Genomic DNA, 18,472 nt, shown 5'->3' on the forward strand with positions numbered 1-18,472 from the left:
TTTTTCTCGGATTGTTTTTAAAACCATGAAAACTGGCCGCTAGATGGCGTCTGGCAATTACTCTTTGACACGTTTACGCTGTGCAAGGCTTCATTTTTTTTTTTTTTTTTTTTTTAAACTCCGCATTTATTTGTGTTTGTTCATCCGCACAATCAGAAGCCATGAACTGTCCATCGGTTGTTATGTTATAAATTAAATATTTTATCTTGGTTCCGTGTGAAATATGATAATACGTCACCAATGTTGATTATACAGTAGTTGAGTATAAATATATATGATGTGCAGCGCTCCACCCCCTCCCCAAAAATAAATAAATAAATAAACAAATTGCCGTCTGCAGGTCCTTTATGGTTACTTCAGCACTACAATTAAAAAATAAATAAATAAATAAATAAATAAATAAGCGAATATTGTAACAAAAGCAATATCCAGGTCAATGCTCGGCCTGGCATAAGCAGCATGACTTAATAAAATCATACTGATAAAAAAAAAAAAAAAAGAGTAATAAATAAAAACACAAGAATTACATGTAAAATATAAAAGGAAAAATGTCTCAAATATGTTGTCAGTATATTGTTTTCAAGATACAGTTGTCAAAAACGCTTAAGATGCTTTTGTTATTGATGATATTATAATTATGATTATTATGATTAATAATAATTTATTATGATTATTATTCTTGTTATTATTATTATTATTATTATTATTATTAAACATTGGGCAGATTGAGATAATTGTACTTCGAGAGAACCAATAAATTACTATACCAAATACTAAAAATAATTGCAAAATTTACATTGAAATAAAATAAAATGCTTGTTAGCAACTCAGTCAGCGTTTATTTAACGTCTTACTATTCGCTTTATTTACATTTTAAGATCATGGAAAAATGAAACAAAAATGTTGAAAACGCATTTGGGCTGATCAGAAACGAAATCACTCAATTTCAGGTTCTTCGTTCCTGGTCGCGCATTTTTAATTAAAGATAAAAAAAATCTCAATGTGAGTTATGATATACGTAAATTTGGCCGTCACAGATCACGTGACCAGGGTGCACCTATAAATACATAAAGGAAGCAGAGGAGGTTAGTGTGTGGCTCTTTGGTTGGCTCAAAGCCTTCTTGAAATGTGTAATATTCAACATGCGTAACTTTTAAAAGTGACGTGAAGTGCTGAAAGGAGGACAATCGTGCAGGATCGATGATCTGTGATTGACTCGTACGCCTGGAAAGAAAGAAAGAGAGAGAGAGAGAGCGAGAGGGGAGCAGAAGTTTCCTGCTGGATGACACTCTTGCGCCCACAGCTCCGGGAGACGCCAAAGGCTGCAGGTCAAACTTGTTTTTAATCCCTTCGCGTTTCCATTCTCGAGCCATGCGCGCGCTGGCTGCTCGCAGCGAACTTCTGGCGCGGTTCTAGAGGGTCGCTGGAGACCATCTCGGGAGGAGGGTGGACGAGAAGGATGACTTTAGGGACGGATATGTCCGACAGCTCTGCATTGTCCGATGATGTGGACATCGACGTGGTCGGGGGGGACATGTCCGTCGGCAAGGACGGGAAGTACGACTTCAACCTGGACTCGGACGATAATTACTCGCAGAACGCCGAGGAAGGGCCGTCGTCGCCGGGCTTGAGCGGCTCCGACTGCCCGGCCGAGCGGATGGGGCTCGGCTCGGAGCCCGGGGCGCTCCTGGCGGGCGACAAAGCGCGGAAAAGCGCCCTGCAGGTCAAGCCCCCGTACTCGTACATCGCCCTCATCACCATGGCCATCCTGCAGAGCCCCAAAAAGAGGCTGACCCTCAGCGAGATCTGCGAGTTCATCAGCAGCAGGTTCCCCTACTACCGCGAGAAGTTCCCCGCCTGGCAGAACTCCATCCGGCACAACCTGTCCCTCAACGACTGCTTCGTGAAAATCCCGCGCGAGCCCGGCAACCCCGGCAAGGGCAACTACTGGACGCTGGACCCGGACTCGGCCGACATGTTCGACAACGGGAGCTTCCTGCGCAGGAGGAAGCGCTTCAAGAGGAACCAGGGCAACGAGATCCTGCGGGACGCCGGAGGCTTCCTCCCCGGCTTCGGATACAACCCGTACGGATACAGCTACGGACTTCAGCTGCAGAACTTCCACGCGGCGCACGGCCCCTACCACCCTCACCCTCACGCGGGGGGGTCCTTCCCTTTCCCCAACGTGCCGTGCACCTTGCCCTCGCCCATCTTCCCGGCCGCCGCGCCCCCTCCCTTACCCGACCTGAGGAAGCCCTTCTACCCGTCCCTGGCGCCCCTCAAGACGGACTCGAGCGCCCCGAATCGGCCCTCCTTCTCCATCGACAACATCATCGGCGCCGCCAACTCCACCGGGTCGTCGTACGGCGCGCAGCCGGGGGGGCAGGCGCACATCCTGGCTATGCTCAGCCCGGCTTTGGCCTCCGCTTCCAACCACTTGGACTTGTTACAACCTGGGCCGCACGGGCAGACTTTTGCCAGCAAAAACTTGAACACTTGCCCCTTCTGAAGGAGAAAAAAAAACTGCCTTGAACTGAACTATTTTTTTATTAATAAAAAGCCAAAATGTGGTGTCGTCCTAAGTGAAGGTAGGCTGAAAATTAATTGGTAAAAAAAAAAAAGGGTTTATTTATGCTTTGTAAATAGGTGCATTATGATTCATTTAAACAGGCCTTAACGAGGCCTCCATTTTGTGTCGTAAGCAAAATAACACCATTAAATTAAATGAGTGCCATTTGACATGACATTTTGTGTTTTTAATAGACACAAAAAAAGACAGACAACTCAGGTTTTTAACTTAAAAATCACCCCCAAATCTCCTGTCCAAGGTTGATAAAAAAATGTTTTGTTGTTGGTTAAAAGAAAGAAAAGAAAAAAAAACACATTACCTCCATTCAAACTTAATTGTTGTATTTCACATACAGTTTTATGTCATGTGTTGCCAATAGAAAAAAAAACAAGTGTTCATAGATCATTTTTTTGGGGTTGTAATGACAAAAAATAAATGTTTGTGGATTTTAAAAGAAAGAATGTACATCTTTTCATTCAGTTAAATGTAATTCGATGAATTGGAATTGAGGAAGGGGCTTTTCATTCAGACACTTTTAATTTAGATATGTCAAAAACACAACGCTGGATATCAGTGCATGTGTGTGGGGCACCAAAAAAGATCCTTTTTCTAAAGGGCCTGAGCATGAAAACTTGCTGGTTTGTAATTGAAAGTGGACAATATCCCGATAAGCTCTTTAGATTTTGTGGAGAGAATTAAAGGGGCTTTCGTTGCTAATTTGTAGCAGCATTTTCATTGGGGCTGCTAATCCAGCGTTTGTTGACGTTGTCAGCTTGGACCCCCGGCCCGAGGGGGGGACTCAATGCGCGCGCAGCGAGGGGTCCCCCTTCGGCGGGGCCCCGGTGAAGCCACACACGCATTTGGAAGCCTGAAAGGCTGAAAATGTTCTCAAAGGGCCCTCGCGTGAATTCGCAGGGGCCCGCTTTCATGTCATCGGCGTTGTCTCGGAGCTGCGCGCGCATGAATGAAAAGAAGCGGCGGGGGACCCCCAAAACAGGCCCAGTGGTCGTTTTTGGAGCGGAGCATGTTTGTGGACAGAAAGGAGGCTGCATGCGAGGATTTGGCTTTGTGCGCAAATGTGCGGACAAATTAGTTTGCGCGGTGTTTTGACACGTGATTATTGAGGATGAAAGGTGTGTGGGGGGGCGTGGGGGGGTGATGCTCTTGTCTATCCTGTGGCGCAACATCGGCCAGTTTGAAAGGATTGGAAAGCAAAACCAACACGCTTCTTTCTTTCGTTCTTTCTTTCTTTGGTTGCAGCAGTTGAATGGAGTAAAATCGACCAATGAAAAGCTTTTTATTTTGCATCCCGTTTCCCTGCAAACAAACGTTCTTTTTGACTCATATGTCAATTAAACAAGATATGATTTTGTTAGTGCACTGTTAAAAGTTGGGTGAACTTCAAATTTTAAGGCAACAAACTTATTTATTAAAGTAAATTCAACTAAATAGTTTAATTAAAAAAATAATTAGCCTATATTGCACCCAAATTTAGGGATAAGAAGAAAAAAAAAACTCAGAAAAATACTATATGTGGTGCTAACATTGTGCTCTAAATATCAATAATTTGTTCCAACTAAAACTATATAAATTATATACTAGCTCCCCAAATGTTTTTTTTTTTTTTAATGTGTGCATCGCTGTGGTGTCGTCATCATATTTTGCTCATCTTGTAGAGTCGGATATTAGGAACAAGTCTGCATAAATAAAAACGAAAACATGCTATAGTACAGGTTGGAGGCATTTTTTTTTTTCCAACAAAAGACGAATACTAAATTATAATCATTATTATTGTAGTTATATTTTAATTATGAAAATGTAATAGATATTTTAAATATGAGAATAACTTTTGTTTTATTTCTCTCATATGCTGTTTAAGTCCCAAAAACCGAAATTATTACTCGCTCAACAAATAAATAAATAAATATATATTCGCTGCAGGTATTTAGCATCCAGTTGTAGTATTAATAAAAACAATTATCCAATACCAGCACCAACAAGAAGTAAATGGTGCTTTGATATAAAACCTAATTTAATATTCATATACATGTTCTATTTCGAACTACCTTTCTAAAAACCCGATGAACCTCAAAAGAACCCTCGTCGTGCAATTTCTGAAGCAGCACCATTTTTTTTTAGAGGACCTATATGAGCATTTTGGGAGATTGTTATTTATTTATTTTAATAACAATACTATAATTATGTTGATTTCCTTCATGGACAATTTATTCTCTGGCCCATAAATAGAAATGTAATATAAAAATCTACCATATATACTGATACATTAATTTACAGTATGAAATTTCCCTAATTGCGATGTGACTAGCTTAATTTGCACATGATTTTTCACTCTTAATAAAAACTGACCTATACATTTTGGCCCCCTATAGTCCAAATTTGGGGACCCTAATTGTGCCTAAAATGCTCGTGCAATCAGGCTGCTGCATGGTCAGTCCATTCCAATCTGCATGAAACATGTCGAGAGCCAAAAAGCGTCAACGGGAGCACACAGGAGACAATCGAGTGATTCTCATTTTTAGATACAGATTACAGGCTACGGCGAGCAGAAATAGACCTAAAAAAAAAAAAACACCACCACAACAAACAACTCGCACACCCGGCGACCATCTTATCCCTCTAATTTTTATTTTGATTGTGTCTTGCCTTCAACTTGCACGCTTGCGTTTGACAACCGGGACCACCCACACGAGCGACAGCAGAGCTTGTCGTCATTTCGTCATTTTGCGTTGACGTTGTCTCAAAACATAGTCACGAGTGGTCTTATACGCGAGTGATGCGTGACGTGACAGCCAAATGACTGCAAAAGTGCATTTATACTTTCGATCCTAACCGCTTCCATATGCGTTGTCGGAATAAAATGCATTGTTATTTATTCGTTACGTAAACATTTGTCAAGATTTTTCATGATAAGTGACAGGAGAAGCTTAACACCTTGTCGATACACTTGGACACTGGATCGATACATCTTCTTAGACTTGAAGGACACAAGGGCAGGTGTGTGCTGACACTACAACAAATGGAACCATTTTTAGCATAAATCATATAGCGTAAAAAAATGTGCCTCTAAAATAATATGAAGCCACACTGAAAGCTGTTCCTAATATTTTGGGTCCTCTAATTGGCTGCGAGGCAAGCCGCAATCACTATAATAACCACATTATTAAATCGATACCTCTATTTTCACGTGTCTGTCAAAACTGCAGCATCATTATCGCTGTTATAGGGAAAACCCATTTTTGCAACGAATTCGGCGTATATGAGCGGACACCAGAACTTTATTTCAAAACAAATTACGCCAAATTCAGTAATGCAAAAAGTGCACCACGGACCCGGAGGAATGTTGGCCGGGTCCGAGTGTCTCCTTGGCCGGGGGAGGAGAAGCGAGCGAAGGAGATCCTCCTCGATAAATGACGTCATGCACCCTCTGCCCTCTCCCACTTGCACCACCACCACGAACGCTCTCCTCCACTTTCGTGTCTTTGCACCCCACAAAGGAATCCCGCGCGCGTAATTAATTTAGAATGTGTAAATAAAGGGCCGGACAGTCAACTCCCACATGGGCCAGAACATAATATGAACTTTGGAAGACACGCCGAGTGAAGAGAACACCTGCAGTTGGAGAACTAAATAGACGAGGAGGACACGATGTGAGACTTGCTCGGTATTAGCATGATTCAAGATTAAGAAAATATTATTTTTAATGTTAGGCATCATTTACAAAAATACATCCTAAAAATGTGACTAATCGTGACAAAACAGATTTATTAGTTTATTTTTTTGTTATTAAAAAAAACAAAACAAAACAGTGCCGTAGGTCTATTTTAGGACGCCGAGCTTTTTATGAAGCTGTTAGCAAGAGCATAATTAGCCAACATGCACGTCATTTGTAACGCATTAAAGTCGCATCACTGACATGTTTTTGGACTCCTCATCATTTTTGATATAGGGAGGTGCAGCTGCTACATGTTGTGTGTGTGTGTGTGTGAGAGACACAAAGTCGTGCAGCGTGTTCAACTACACTTTACCTTTGACCTTTTGCGCGGACATAGGCCCACGCTACGATGCAAAAACAAACAAACAAACAAACAGATGATTGACTTTTATTTTATTATATTCTATTTTATTTAAAGAAGCAGGCCACGATGACGCCTTTTAAAAAATCAAATTGAAATCGTATACACAATATTTACGACCTAATTAGTCGCGAATCAAAACAATATTTATCCAGCGCGTCGTAATAAAATCGCACGTCAATAAAATATATTTATGTTATCGTTCCACTCGTGCAAACGAAACTTTGTTTAAATTGACATCCAATCAGGGGTGAAAGTGTTTCGTGTGTGGTTGAGAGAGGAGGCAAACCTCGCGATAAAAACGGGACTGTATCCAGAGTGAAACGCGATCACGCCGAGGTCGCGGGGCCAAACTTTTTAAGACTAATGTTTATTTAGAGAAGTGAGCGCTGTCTATGGGACTCCCCGTTCTAATGTCTTTGCCAGACCTGACTGCGTGGACCACCAGGCACGCATGCAGAAGCCCCCCTGACCATGCATGCATGCGTGAAACTCGACTGGATGAATATGAACGAGACTCACTCTCCTATATATAAAGCATCAATGCAGCTTGAGTCACCTGATTTGCTTTGCATGAAGGAGCTCCAAAAGGGATTTTTTTTTTTTTTTTTTTTTAAAAAGGTGTTCTGCTTTATCCATGCCTCTTTTAAAGCAACATCAAACATTTGAACTCTCCTGACAGTGCATGCTAGTGAAATAAGCAGCTCATGAGCAACACTAAGTGCAATTTATTGTATGAATAAATAAAAAAAAAAAAAGACAGGGAAAAAAACTTTCCTGAGAGGCAAAATGATCTTTTAGAGGGGAAATGCATTGGGAATGCTGGAGCATTCCCACACGTTATTGTGATTTTTATTCTCCACACTTTTTTTTTTTTTTTTTTTTGACGCGTAACAACTCCCACATAATACTTCCAATTTACACTGTTCAAATTTCAACGAGCTTAAAAAATTCACACCTCCCAATCATCTGATTCCACATTACTTACAGTATTTGCACAATTTAACTTGTAACATCAACTTTCCCCCATTCATTTTCAATGGGACAGACATGGAACTTTTTCTTAAGTTTCACCTTCCACGCCCACTTCCATATATATGACTTATCATAATTACCAGGTGTCTGATACTGCTTGATGGCACAGTTGCTAAAGCGCATTGTCCAGTAACCAGGAGGTTATAATTTCATAATTTATCTCTCAATATACTTCATAAGCATTCCACATGCTATTAGCATTCAGCTTTCAGCGTTCCCACACAATTTCCCCAGAAATTGCACTTAGTCTAGTTGTGATTTTTATTCTCCACACTTTTGCCATGTAACAACTCCCACATAATACTTCAAATTTACAGTTCAAATTTCAACTAGCTTCAAAAATTCACCCCTCCTGGGGTATATATTGTTTGATTCCACATTACTTATAGTGTTTGCACAATTTAACATTTAATATCAACTTTCTCCATTAATTTTCAATGGGACAGACATTGAACTTTTTCTAAGTATCGCTTTCCACGCCCACTTCCATACATCTAACTTATCGTCATTACCAGGTGTCTGATACTGCTCGGTGGCACAGTTGGTAAAGCGCATTGTCCAGTAACCAGGAGGTTATAATTTCATAATTTATCACTGTTTACTTCATAAGAATTCCACATGCCTTCAAAATCTTAGCATTCAGCTTTCAGCATTCCCACGCAATTTCTCCAGAAATTGCACTTAGTCTGGTTTGATTAAAGAACGCCCATCTGAAAGCCTTCAATCTTCTTCGAAACATCCGACTTGTATTTCTTTTAACGGTCAGCTTTCGGCCCGAAGACATGCTCGGAATCCTCTTCACAAAAACCTACATCAGATCTAATAAAATGATACGACTAAATAAAAATAAATTGAATACAGGAAGACATGACTGATATGGATTTTTTTTAAACTGATTTAAAAATTTGAAAGAATAACTAATTATGACAACCAATTGCCTGATTAATAAAAAAAAGAACAAAAAACCATTTTTTTTTTAAATTTTAACATCAATAAAGATATTAATTACAAGCCTAACTTATGACTCTATTGTTTAACTGTAGAGAAAACAAATCTGAAAAAAAAACTGAACAAAAATATATAAATGATGTAGTCGATTAATCGATGTGGACAGTGATTCCAAGCCGCTTTTTTCACGACACACTAGAGAAATGTCAGTAAATATTTCTGTGACATTAGTTTGGATTTGTGAAAGATTTCATAATCAAGGAAATATGAGTCTCAACAATGGCTGGGAAACACTTCCCTAATAGACACCTCCGCCATCTGCATTTGAGAAAATAATCTCCCCCAACCAGCATTTGTGGACGACATACACTTCGCAAAAAGCAGATGTGCTTTGGGAAAAGGCCATCGAGGTTTTTGAGTCATCGAAAAAAAGTGTAAAAAAATGGAAATAGTTGCACTAGTGCTCGGAGAGCAGCAGCAGCGTGTTTTCTTACAGTTTGTAAAATCAAATTAGATACGGTGGGGGAATCTGACCTATCGCCAGGCCTCGCGTATTTTTCACCCCTCAGGTTTTAGTGTTCCTCGGGTGCTTGTGTTTTCTCAGCTGGATCTGCCATTACACATTGTGTCCACTTCGAGCCCAGCATCCAACCCCCCCAGCACCCCCAAGCTCTCCCAACACCTCTCCTTCGCCACCAACGTTGATCTGAGGCCCAGCCTGGAGCACCGCAGGCATGCGCAGTACAGTACCAAGTCGCCCTCTTTGACGTGACAGAGCTAATCACATAGGACACTTTCACGACTTCCCCTGGGAGATTGTGTTTTTCACGTTTTCTTACTTTGTCCGTGCGTGCAGCTGAGTCTGATGGCAGAATTATGCACAAGTTGTTTACCAAAAACCTCGCTGGGGGGTTGGCATGGCGGGCCAGGAATATACAATACATTTTTGAGAGCCATCAATTTAAGCGGAGAACTGAGGTGCGTAATGGGTCATGTGGAACTTCTAAAGTCGAAAGTCCCCAAAAATGACGGTTTGACTGAAGTCGTACAGCATTTTGTCAACTTCTGCGGGCTCTTTTTTATTGGCGTTTTTGCAGCACATATTCCAAACAAAGGCGTTAACAACAGGTGTTGAGAGATTGTGAAAGAATATACAAAGTGTGTCAGAAAAGTTCCAGCACTAATGTCGTAAAAGATACATTTTAAAGCTAAACTGCAATTTTCACAAAGAAATCCTGGACGTTTTTTTGTCATTCAGTGTGTGAGAAGAGGAAATCCTTTTTGTCAGGACAGCTCATGGCATCTTCCAAAATCAGGAAAAAAAAATCATCAAAGATCCTTTACAAAGACAACAATCAGTTTTCCTTTTATTTCATTAAAGGGGAAGCCAACCTTAATGCATTGCAACTGGCTGGTCACAAGAATAATTTAATTTACAGGGCTCTAAAAATATCTTTCAAAATATTGTCAGTATATATTGTCAGAATACATGACTTGGATGAAATGTATGCATTTGCACATGTTTGGAATAAATGATCACATGACCAGAGCTGTTTACTTCCTGGTTGCGCCTTGAGAAGAAGATGGCTTCCTCACGTCGTCCCAACATACTTAAAACACGTAAATTTTCACCTATGTGTTCATATTTTTTTGGATTTGGACTTTTATGTCTGGGAAATATTTACGATTAAATGGGTTAAACATTTCCTGACAATAATATGTTATAAGTAACCTCACTATTCTAAACATGACATTCTGATTAATATTACATTTGTAGACTGAGTTAAGCAAGGGTCAGGGGTCAGGTAACAACCAATCACAGCTCAGCTTCAGAAAAAAAGGTGAGCTGTGATTGGTTTTTGCTTGACAACAAAAAAAAATCTTGCCGTTTGTACCCATCTCAGGGAGTGGCCATTTTGCCACTTGCTGTCGACTTAAGATGACATCACAGTTACAGGACTCAGGTAACAACCAATCACAGCTCAGCTTCAGAAAAAAAAGGTGAGCTGTGATTGGTTGTTGCCTGACCCCTGAGCAACTGTGATGTCATCTTAAATCGACAGCAAGTGACAAAATGGCTGCCCCCTGAGATGGGTACAAACACCAAGATTTTGCTGCTTAACTCATATTCTGCTAACACAAAATTAACCAAAGTACCATATTTAGACTAGTGGGGCTACATAGAACATATTCTCAAGACTTTTTTTTGGGGGGGTGGTTGACTTCCCCTTCATTATTTTGCAGGTAAAGTGTGAGACTATGTCAATAATACTGGCCGTCACGTGGTCTTTGGAGGGCGGCCATTTTGGCGAACCCTGCTCTTTTGCTGGTCTCAGCTCAGTCAAATCAAGCTAGCGTTGGGCGGTATGACGACAACCTGCTGCCCAGCCTCCAATGATGGCCACCTTTTATTCGTCGACGCAAAGTACTTGTGCAATTTCGCACAATGTAGGCCAATGTGGTTCTTCAGCGCACAAGGAGTCCAAACAGCAGGCCGCAATTCACTGGAGAGGCAACACGTACACAAGTAGAGTCACGGGGCCAGTGGAAAATGAGGCTGAAAACATGCGATGGATTTATTGTTTTCCAGCAGGCGTCTTTCGACTTCTACAAGGGAGGTCCCACGCGTGCACATTCATCTTTTTACAACATGTACACACCCAAAGCCTCCTTTCTCCTGTAACAGATGCAGAAAATATGTATGTCAGAAGGTTTTAGATTTATAAACCCTCCTCGTGTCAGCTCGTCGTCTTCTTCTTTTTTTTTTGCAGCAGCATATTGACAAAATGTGTCCCCTATTCATTACTGTTAGTCCCCGCAAGACTATTTTCCTCACATGGAGTCCGTGTGGCGCACGACGAGGGACGCAAGTTCAAAGCTTGAGGCAAAATAAAAGGCCGAAGATGATAAGACCACTCAAGACGAGAAATGTCACACGTCGAAGAAAAGGGGACAGCGGAGGCGCGAAAGAACAATTTGAGAGGCAGATGTAGCCGCTGAAGGAGGCCAAGATTGGACTCTCAGAATCGATGAAAGAGCATCGGATCATGTGTGAGTGCGTACGCGTTTGGACGGGGGTGTGGATTAATGTTGCTTATGACTATAGAGTCATTACGCAGAGCGCAGCTGGATGACGGATTGAGAGCTGAAGGGGGGCGAGCAGATGGGCGAGGAGAGAAAGTGAGGTTAAGTGGCAGTTAGATGTGGGAGATCTAAAGTAGATCAAGTGTGTGTGAGCAAAAAGGGAGTTAAAAGTGAGCCTACACATGTAAGCACTTGCTCGTCTTCTGCGGCTGGGATGGATTTGTGGCACATTTTCCTTTTTAAAAGTGCGCCATATGACAGCTCGACGGCGTTGCTTGCTTGAGCTTTCTTGTCGTGGCTCATTTGGCAAACAAACCAAAATTTCAGAAAAGAAGCAACATAAAAAGTGAGTTGTAATTAAGTTTAGATGAGAAATGGACTTGGAGAAGTCAGACTGGATCAACGTAATGAGTGTGGGCAGCTTAAAACAACAAATTCAAAGGTTTGGCGCATAACATCTCTGTAAATTTGATCTAACCACGAGTGAGGAAGGTTTTGACCCAATTTACCAAATAGCTGTACTGCATCTCAATTCTCACTCATAAATACGTCATCCACGAGTCCACCAGTGATTCGCAACCATGGTAGCCTATAGTGACCAAATTTCACTTCATTTGTCCCTAAAATATTATTTATTAATGACAAATAATGGTCTGAACAACAAAAGATTTTTATATAGTCTAAAGTCGAGTCAAAGTTGATTAATCGATAATGTCATTAAGATTTTTTTTCCAGCACAGTACAACGAGCCCCAACTTTTTTTTTTTTTTTTACACTATGGGACGGTTTCATGTAAAAACAGACTTCAATGGGCTGTTATAGAGACAAATGATTAAAAACACAGCTGAAGCTGTTCAAATGAGTGGCAGTCCTGAACATGTTTCTCTTCAATGAACTGGCTGGTCTCATTTTGTGTTCCATTGTTGTGGGACATAAGTCAGACAAACAAACAAACAAACAAAAAGTTAGCCTTTCTCTCATGTCGCAGGCTTATATTTTTGTTAAACGTTTCGATTAGTTGTCAAGCTTAAAACATTGACGCAAAGTATAGCAAAATCAAAGCATTTTGGGGGAGGGACCCAAAATTTGTTTGAAAAGTAGTAGACACTATTTGAACCTCACATACGAAATTATTTAGTAACACTGGGTAATATTTTTTTTTTCTTATTGAAAACATTAATATATTTAAATAAATTTTATTCTTTAACTTTTCCGGAAGTCCTTCCTCCGGCTCCCTGATTGACAGGTGGCGACGCACCTGCCTCTCTTGATTCGCCTCCTGCTGCACTATGGCGTCATGTGACAAACGGCAGAAAATCCGAATATACAAGACGCAATTTAAAAGGCGTTAAAACGGAATTAAGTCCACAGCTACGAAAACAAAAGAGCACACAAAGAATGATAGGCACGGAGGGCTTGGAAAGCGCCGTTTCTCCTCGTCCCTGCATGTTCATCACTCCTGCGAGTTTGCTTGCTTTACGTAAGTGTTGCTGATTATGTGCGTCATGTCATGTTTGTATAAACGCAATGTTTCGGTACGTAAAGACTTTTTTTTTTTTTTCTTTTTAATTTACGATGATGCCAGTAAGTCATCTCAATAGTATTAATTTGATTACTCGCACTTGCATACCCCTGACAAAATGGCTGCGAGCTACACAATATATAAGAATGGATTTAAAAACGAAATTCAGTCAGGCATTCATCTTTAACTGAACTCCCCCAACACAACACACACATAATGTAACATTTTATGTAACAAATTCCCCCCAAATAACTGCAAAAACACCCCATAATGGCAACTTAAAAACAAAACAAAGAAACCACATGCACATATGTATTTTGAAATAAGTAACATAGAATGTGACAAAGGGGAAGCTTTTTATACATTTCACGGTATTATTTGATCTTAGAATTTGTTGTAAAATAACAGATGTAATCATATCCCCATTATTATACTGTGGTTTCTTTTGATTCTTAGTGATTTTTTTTTTTGGTTAGCATTACAAGACAACAATACAACCACATTGGTACAAAGTTATTTTATGTGATGTATTTGATGGTTTTCACATAATTACAATATGTGACACATGGAAGAAGTCGGCATATAACTCATCCATGTTGGAATTTAAGACAAACGGCCATTTTAAAGATGCCAAATAGGTGCTTGTGTATTTCATTTGGCCGGCAGTTTTTGTGGCAAACGAGCCATCACCATGCATGCATGCACACAAGTATTGTTGTCAAATAAACTTTTGAACAATACTTGACATGGCTGATGAATATTTTTCATAGAAGTATTAGGAATAACCACTGACAGACGGGAATATGCCAAAGTTTGTGTATCATGTGTCAGAGCTGTCAGTGCGCCCGTCAGCGACCATTGTTGCAGTTTGAGATTGATTTGGAGCAGTGACGGAACAGGAAGAATGATAGCAACAGCGCAACGGGAAAACAAGGAGGTGAACAGTAGTTGCGCGTAGACGTAAACATTGCATACATTTTTTTGGGAGTCTTTAGAGAGCTTTAAATGATTGATGAAGTGATAAAATAACACAAAAAAATCTTTCCCAGTAAGTGGTGTTCTCACCAAAGGGTTCCAGACTGTGCTAGTTAGTTAGCAAACTCCAATGTTAAACACGCTAGTTCACTTAGCAATTCTTGTTAAAAAACAAAACAAAAACACTTTCCGTCACTTTATTGTTTAAAATAAACACATAATGACACTGGTACATGAACTTCTATTGCCCACAACTGATGCTCAGTCACTTAACATGTAGACAGGCTAACGTTAGCTTGTTAGCAGCTAGCTGTTTACCTAAGCAAATGGACCCTTCTAGTGTGACGTCATGTTTAATTGCGCCCCTTGTGGTGGAGGAGTCAATGCGAGTGAAAAACAATCAACTGTGACCTAGAAAATAGGTCAAACAGTTGATAAATCAGCGACCAATGCTATGGTGAACTTGTGCGCGGCCGACGGATGCTCTAATAGCTCAAAGAGATGAGATCTCTCGTTCGGCTGCCGGCAACGATTCTAAACCAGGCGGAAGACAGTGAGGAGTGAAAGACGAGCACCCACAAAAAGTACGAGGAGATGCTTAGATCATTTTATACCAGCTAGTTTTTCTCTTTTTCCATATACAGTTGGTCATAACATTAGCCTCCAGATGTGATGACTGTGCCATATTATCTTTAGTGAAACAATCATTCATACTTTTTTTGCACAAGTATTCAAGTAATTTTGAACAAAAAGTTAACGATTTAACACGATTATCACAATTAACACTTTAACTCGGGCTTGATCTCTGCTGAGGAATGTGTTTGTAAACGTGTGGTCCGTTTGTTAGCAGCTAGCAAGCTAAGATAGCTTGAAGACTTCGATATACAGCAAGACGAGTATATCCGGATACAAACGATTTCATGAATGACAATTAACACCATGAAAATAGTGATCGACGTACTGTTTCAACCAAAAACAACATACCTTAGGCTTCCACTTCCACTTTGCCCCCAAACAAACTCCATTTTTTATTTTATTTTTTTGTAGCTAGCGGCTCCAAATGACTGATTTCAATGATTCGCAGTAATATAGTGTCCTACTCGGGACGTTTTTTTTTTGTGTGACACTTGACATATTTCCAACTATTTAACGAAAACGCTCGCACCATCCAGCAGGCCAGGCTCCACCTTTTAAAGCCACACATAGTTGTTGTTTAATATTGTAAAATCATATTATTCGTGCTAATCAGTAGAATACTTGGTTCTAAAGTTTGTCAACTCCAAACATGCATTTCTGTTTTTACTTGTCAGGATATTTTGCCAGTTCTGGCACATAAACAAAACTAATATTCAGCCACATGTTTCAAAGAGGCCCCACCAGCTGCTCCATATTGTCTAAAAAAGCAATCGTATTTGCAAATGTAGTGAAGCTACTCTCCGATTCACAGTCCTCTCCAATTATCCTAATCCTTCCTCCGACCCTGTGATGTTTCCTCCCTTTTTTTTTTTTTTTTTTTAACCCCTCAACAGTCGCCAAGGGATGTAACGGCTAATGTAAGAAAGGTAATGGCCCTCCTCTTTCTGCTCCTCTCTACTTATGCTCGCTTGGTTGTGTTCCCTGTGCCCTAATTCAATTCTACATGCTTTTCTTGGCTGGGCCAGCCTCTTTCTAAAGTTTCCCTCTCTTGTTTTCCCCCATTAAATCACTCTTCACGCTTTTTTGTTCCCCCCCACTATCGTTTTGCTTCCAACAAGTTCTATTTCTTTCCTTACTTTCTGTCTCCTTTGTCCCACTTGGTCTGCTTTTACGGCTTTGTCTGATTTGCTACCTCTGGTTCGTTCCGAGACAGTCTCGCTCGTCATCTCAGGCCATCTGCCACCGTCAGCTTACTGGGAACGAGAGGGGGTCATGTACAGGTTAGGGATATCGCTTCCCCTCCTTCCATCTTCTTCGATTCTGTCCTCGGTCGCCCCCTGTCTCCTCAGCATCCCCCCACGACTTTTTTTTTTTTTTTTTTTTTTTAAATGTCATAATTCATAAACTACAGTGGAACCTTCAAGGTTGAAAATGGTTGGGATGCGTTTGTTTGCTTTTAGAATCCAATTTTCCTGTAGGAAACCAAATGGAAATGGTAATGATTTAAGTGCACAGTCAAGTTTAAATGAGTTAACCTTTCGTGTCATAAAATGAAAATAATGTTATTTTACCGAGTTTGTCTGATGCTGCAGATGTTTAGGGAATTGGCTCAAAAGGCTGTTTACTTCCTGTGTTGCATGTGTGAGCATTTTTAAACTATGTACTCTCTGTCACACTTAATGAAGACAGTGACTATAGAAAATAAATGGATTGTTGTATTTACCATTAACACATCAGGTGTGACAAATCAGGATGCATTGAAGAGAGAGGGGGGATTATTGGGTGTGTCTGGGAGGTGGGATCTCTTCACATAGTCAAAGGTGACTACTGTATGTGGTCTACATGGTTTTTCTTTCAATATTCATGACATATTGTACTTAGGGGCCAGGATAGTTAAGCATTGTGATGTTTGTCGATGTGCTAAAACTGAATGTGTGTATATTATATCTGTATTATAATCTGTAATCTATGATCAAATTAATTGACAACTATTTTAATAATCAAGTAATCATTTAGAGCCATTTTTTAAGTTAAATTGTCCAAATCCTCAGATTTCAGCATATCAACAGTAATTGTTCACTGATTACTGTAGTCGTCCATGAAAGACTGATTATCTTCTGTGTTTCATCAAAATAAGACTGATTTGCAAATATCTGTTTTTATTTTGGAAAACAATGACTGAACCGGTAACATAGTATAACACACACACACATATACATTTTTTATTTGATTTTTTTTAATCACTATACCAATATGAAGTAAAAAAAATAAATAAACACCAATCACTGGTTAATAGATTAGATTAGATTAGCCTTTATTGTCATTATACAAGTACAATGAAATGAAAGCTCTACCATAAGTGCACACATAATAGACAGATAAAAATATATACAATAAAATTGTAAATAAACAGTAATCAGGGGATTTTTTTAAATGCAAAATTAAAATTAATCCAATTAGTTGATTAATCGATAGATTAATCTATTCTAAATATTCAATAGTTACAGCACTAATATATTTCTGCATTAGGGGTGTGCCTTTCTCCGAGAAGATGATTCGATTCATAGCTCGATACATGGGGTGCGATTTGATTCAAGTTGGTGCACTTGTAAGTCAAGGTAGCGTTGCATTCCCAACAAATTTTGCACCAAATTCAGGTTTCAGAAGCAGTCGCTGTAAATGAGTTATGCCGGAAAAAGTGCAAGTGTAAAAAGTGTGCAGATGTTGATGGATGATGTCAATGTGTGACGAGACTGCTGCCCAAGCGCTTTTGTGTACACAGATGCACGATGAGGAGGAAAGAGAGAAAAAAAAAAAGGTGAAGATCATCGGCGTGTGTGGGTTAGCTGAGGGGATCATCTTCCCTCCTCCTCCTCCCCCCGGCCCCAGCCAGAAGCCCCCGGGGGTCCCTTGGTTCCCGAGGAAAAACATCTCAGGCCCCCGTCACCCCTGAACCTAGCGCTGGGCTGTTTACCTTGGCCTGGCTGCCTGACAGCTTTACTGATGTTACATACAGGCACACAGGGACCCTGAGTCAGAGAGGGTGAAGGAGACGAGGAGGAGGAGGAGGAGGAGGAGGAGGACGGACGCCGAACGGAGCGCCGGTGGGTGCAAAGTGAGCAAGAGTGGCACAAAGTGAGGTGAAAAGGATAAAAAAAGGGGCCGCATGGAGACGGGAGGTGTTGCCTTACCCTGATCTTAATCACCTCGATCCGATCCATTTGGCAGATCTCCAGAGGAGGCAGCCGCTCGGAGTGCACTCTGAAAGAAATATTGTCGACACAAACGTCGGCGCTAAAAATACAGGCATTAATTTCCATCGGCTCTGCGAGTAGATCGCTGTGTATATAGAGCAATATTTTGTTTTCGGGATCATTGCTCAGGGAAGTGTGTGGGATTCAAAAAGCAAATGTGGAATGGAGACGCACTATTTTGACAGGAGCTAATGTTACTCATTACAGTGCGCTGAAAAAATGTATAAGCACTTTTTAAACTGTTTGAGAGCCAAAAGGGCAGAGAGAGAAAATACCCGTTTGAGCATTTTTTTTTTTTTTTTAAACAAAGCTTTACAAAAAGAAGGACATTCCCATCAATCAGCTGTAAAATACT

General features: G+C 40.4%; 1 protein-coding gene and 1 long non-coding RNA gene across 6 annotated transcripts in view; both read left to right on the forward strand.

Moving 5' to 3' along the window:
• Positions 1–1,114: 1,114 nt before the first annotated feature.
• foxd2 (forkhead box D2) lies at positions 1,115–2,972 on the forward strand. Its single transcript, XM_077534370.1, has one exon. The coding sequence runs from the start codon at positions 1,460–1,462 to the stop codon at positions 2,507–2,509; it is 1,050 nt and encodes a 349-aa protein (XP_077390496.1). The 5' UTR covers positions 1,115–1,459; the 3' UTR covers positions 2,510–2,972.
• A 9,999-nt stretch (positions 2,973–12,971) lies between these two features.
• The window catches only part of LOC144026812 (uncharacterized), a 94,772-nt gene continuing 89,271 nt past the window's right edge, over positions 12,972–18,472 (forward strand). For all 5 annotated transcript variants that reach the window (XR_013285310.1, XR_013285314.1, XR_013285311.1 and 2 more), the window contains exon 1: positions 12,972–13,210. This is a non-coding gene — a long non-coding RNA (uncharacterized LOC144026812). The remainder of the gene's footprint in view (positions 13,211–18,472) is intronic.

Source organism: Festucalex cinctus, chromosome 10 (assembly GCF_051991245.1).
Source record: "Festucalex cinctus isolate MCC-2025b chromosome 10, RoL_Fcin_1.0, whole genome shotgun sequence".
Classification (NCBI taxonomy): domain Eukaryota; kingdom Metazoa; phylum Chordata; class Actinopteri; order Syngnathiformes; family Syngnathidae; genus Festucalex; species Festucalex cinctus.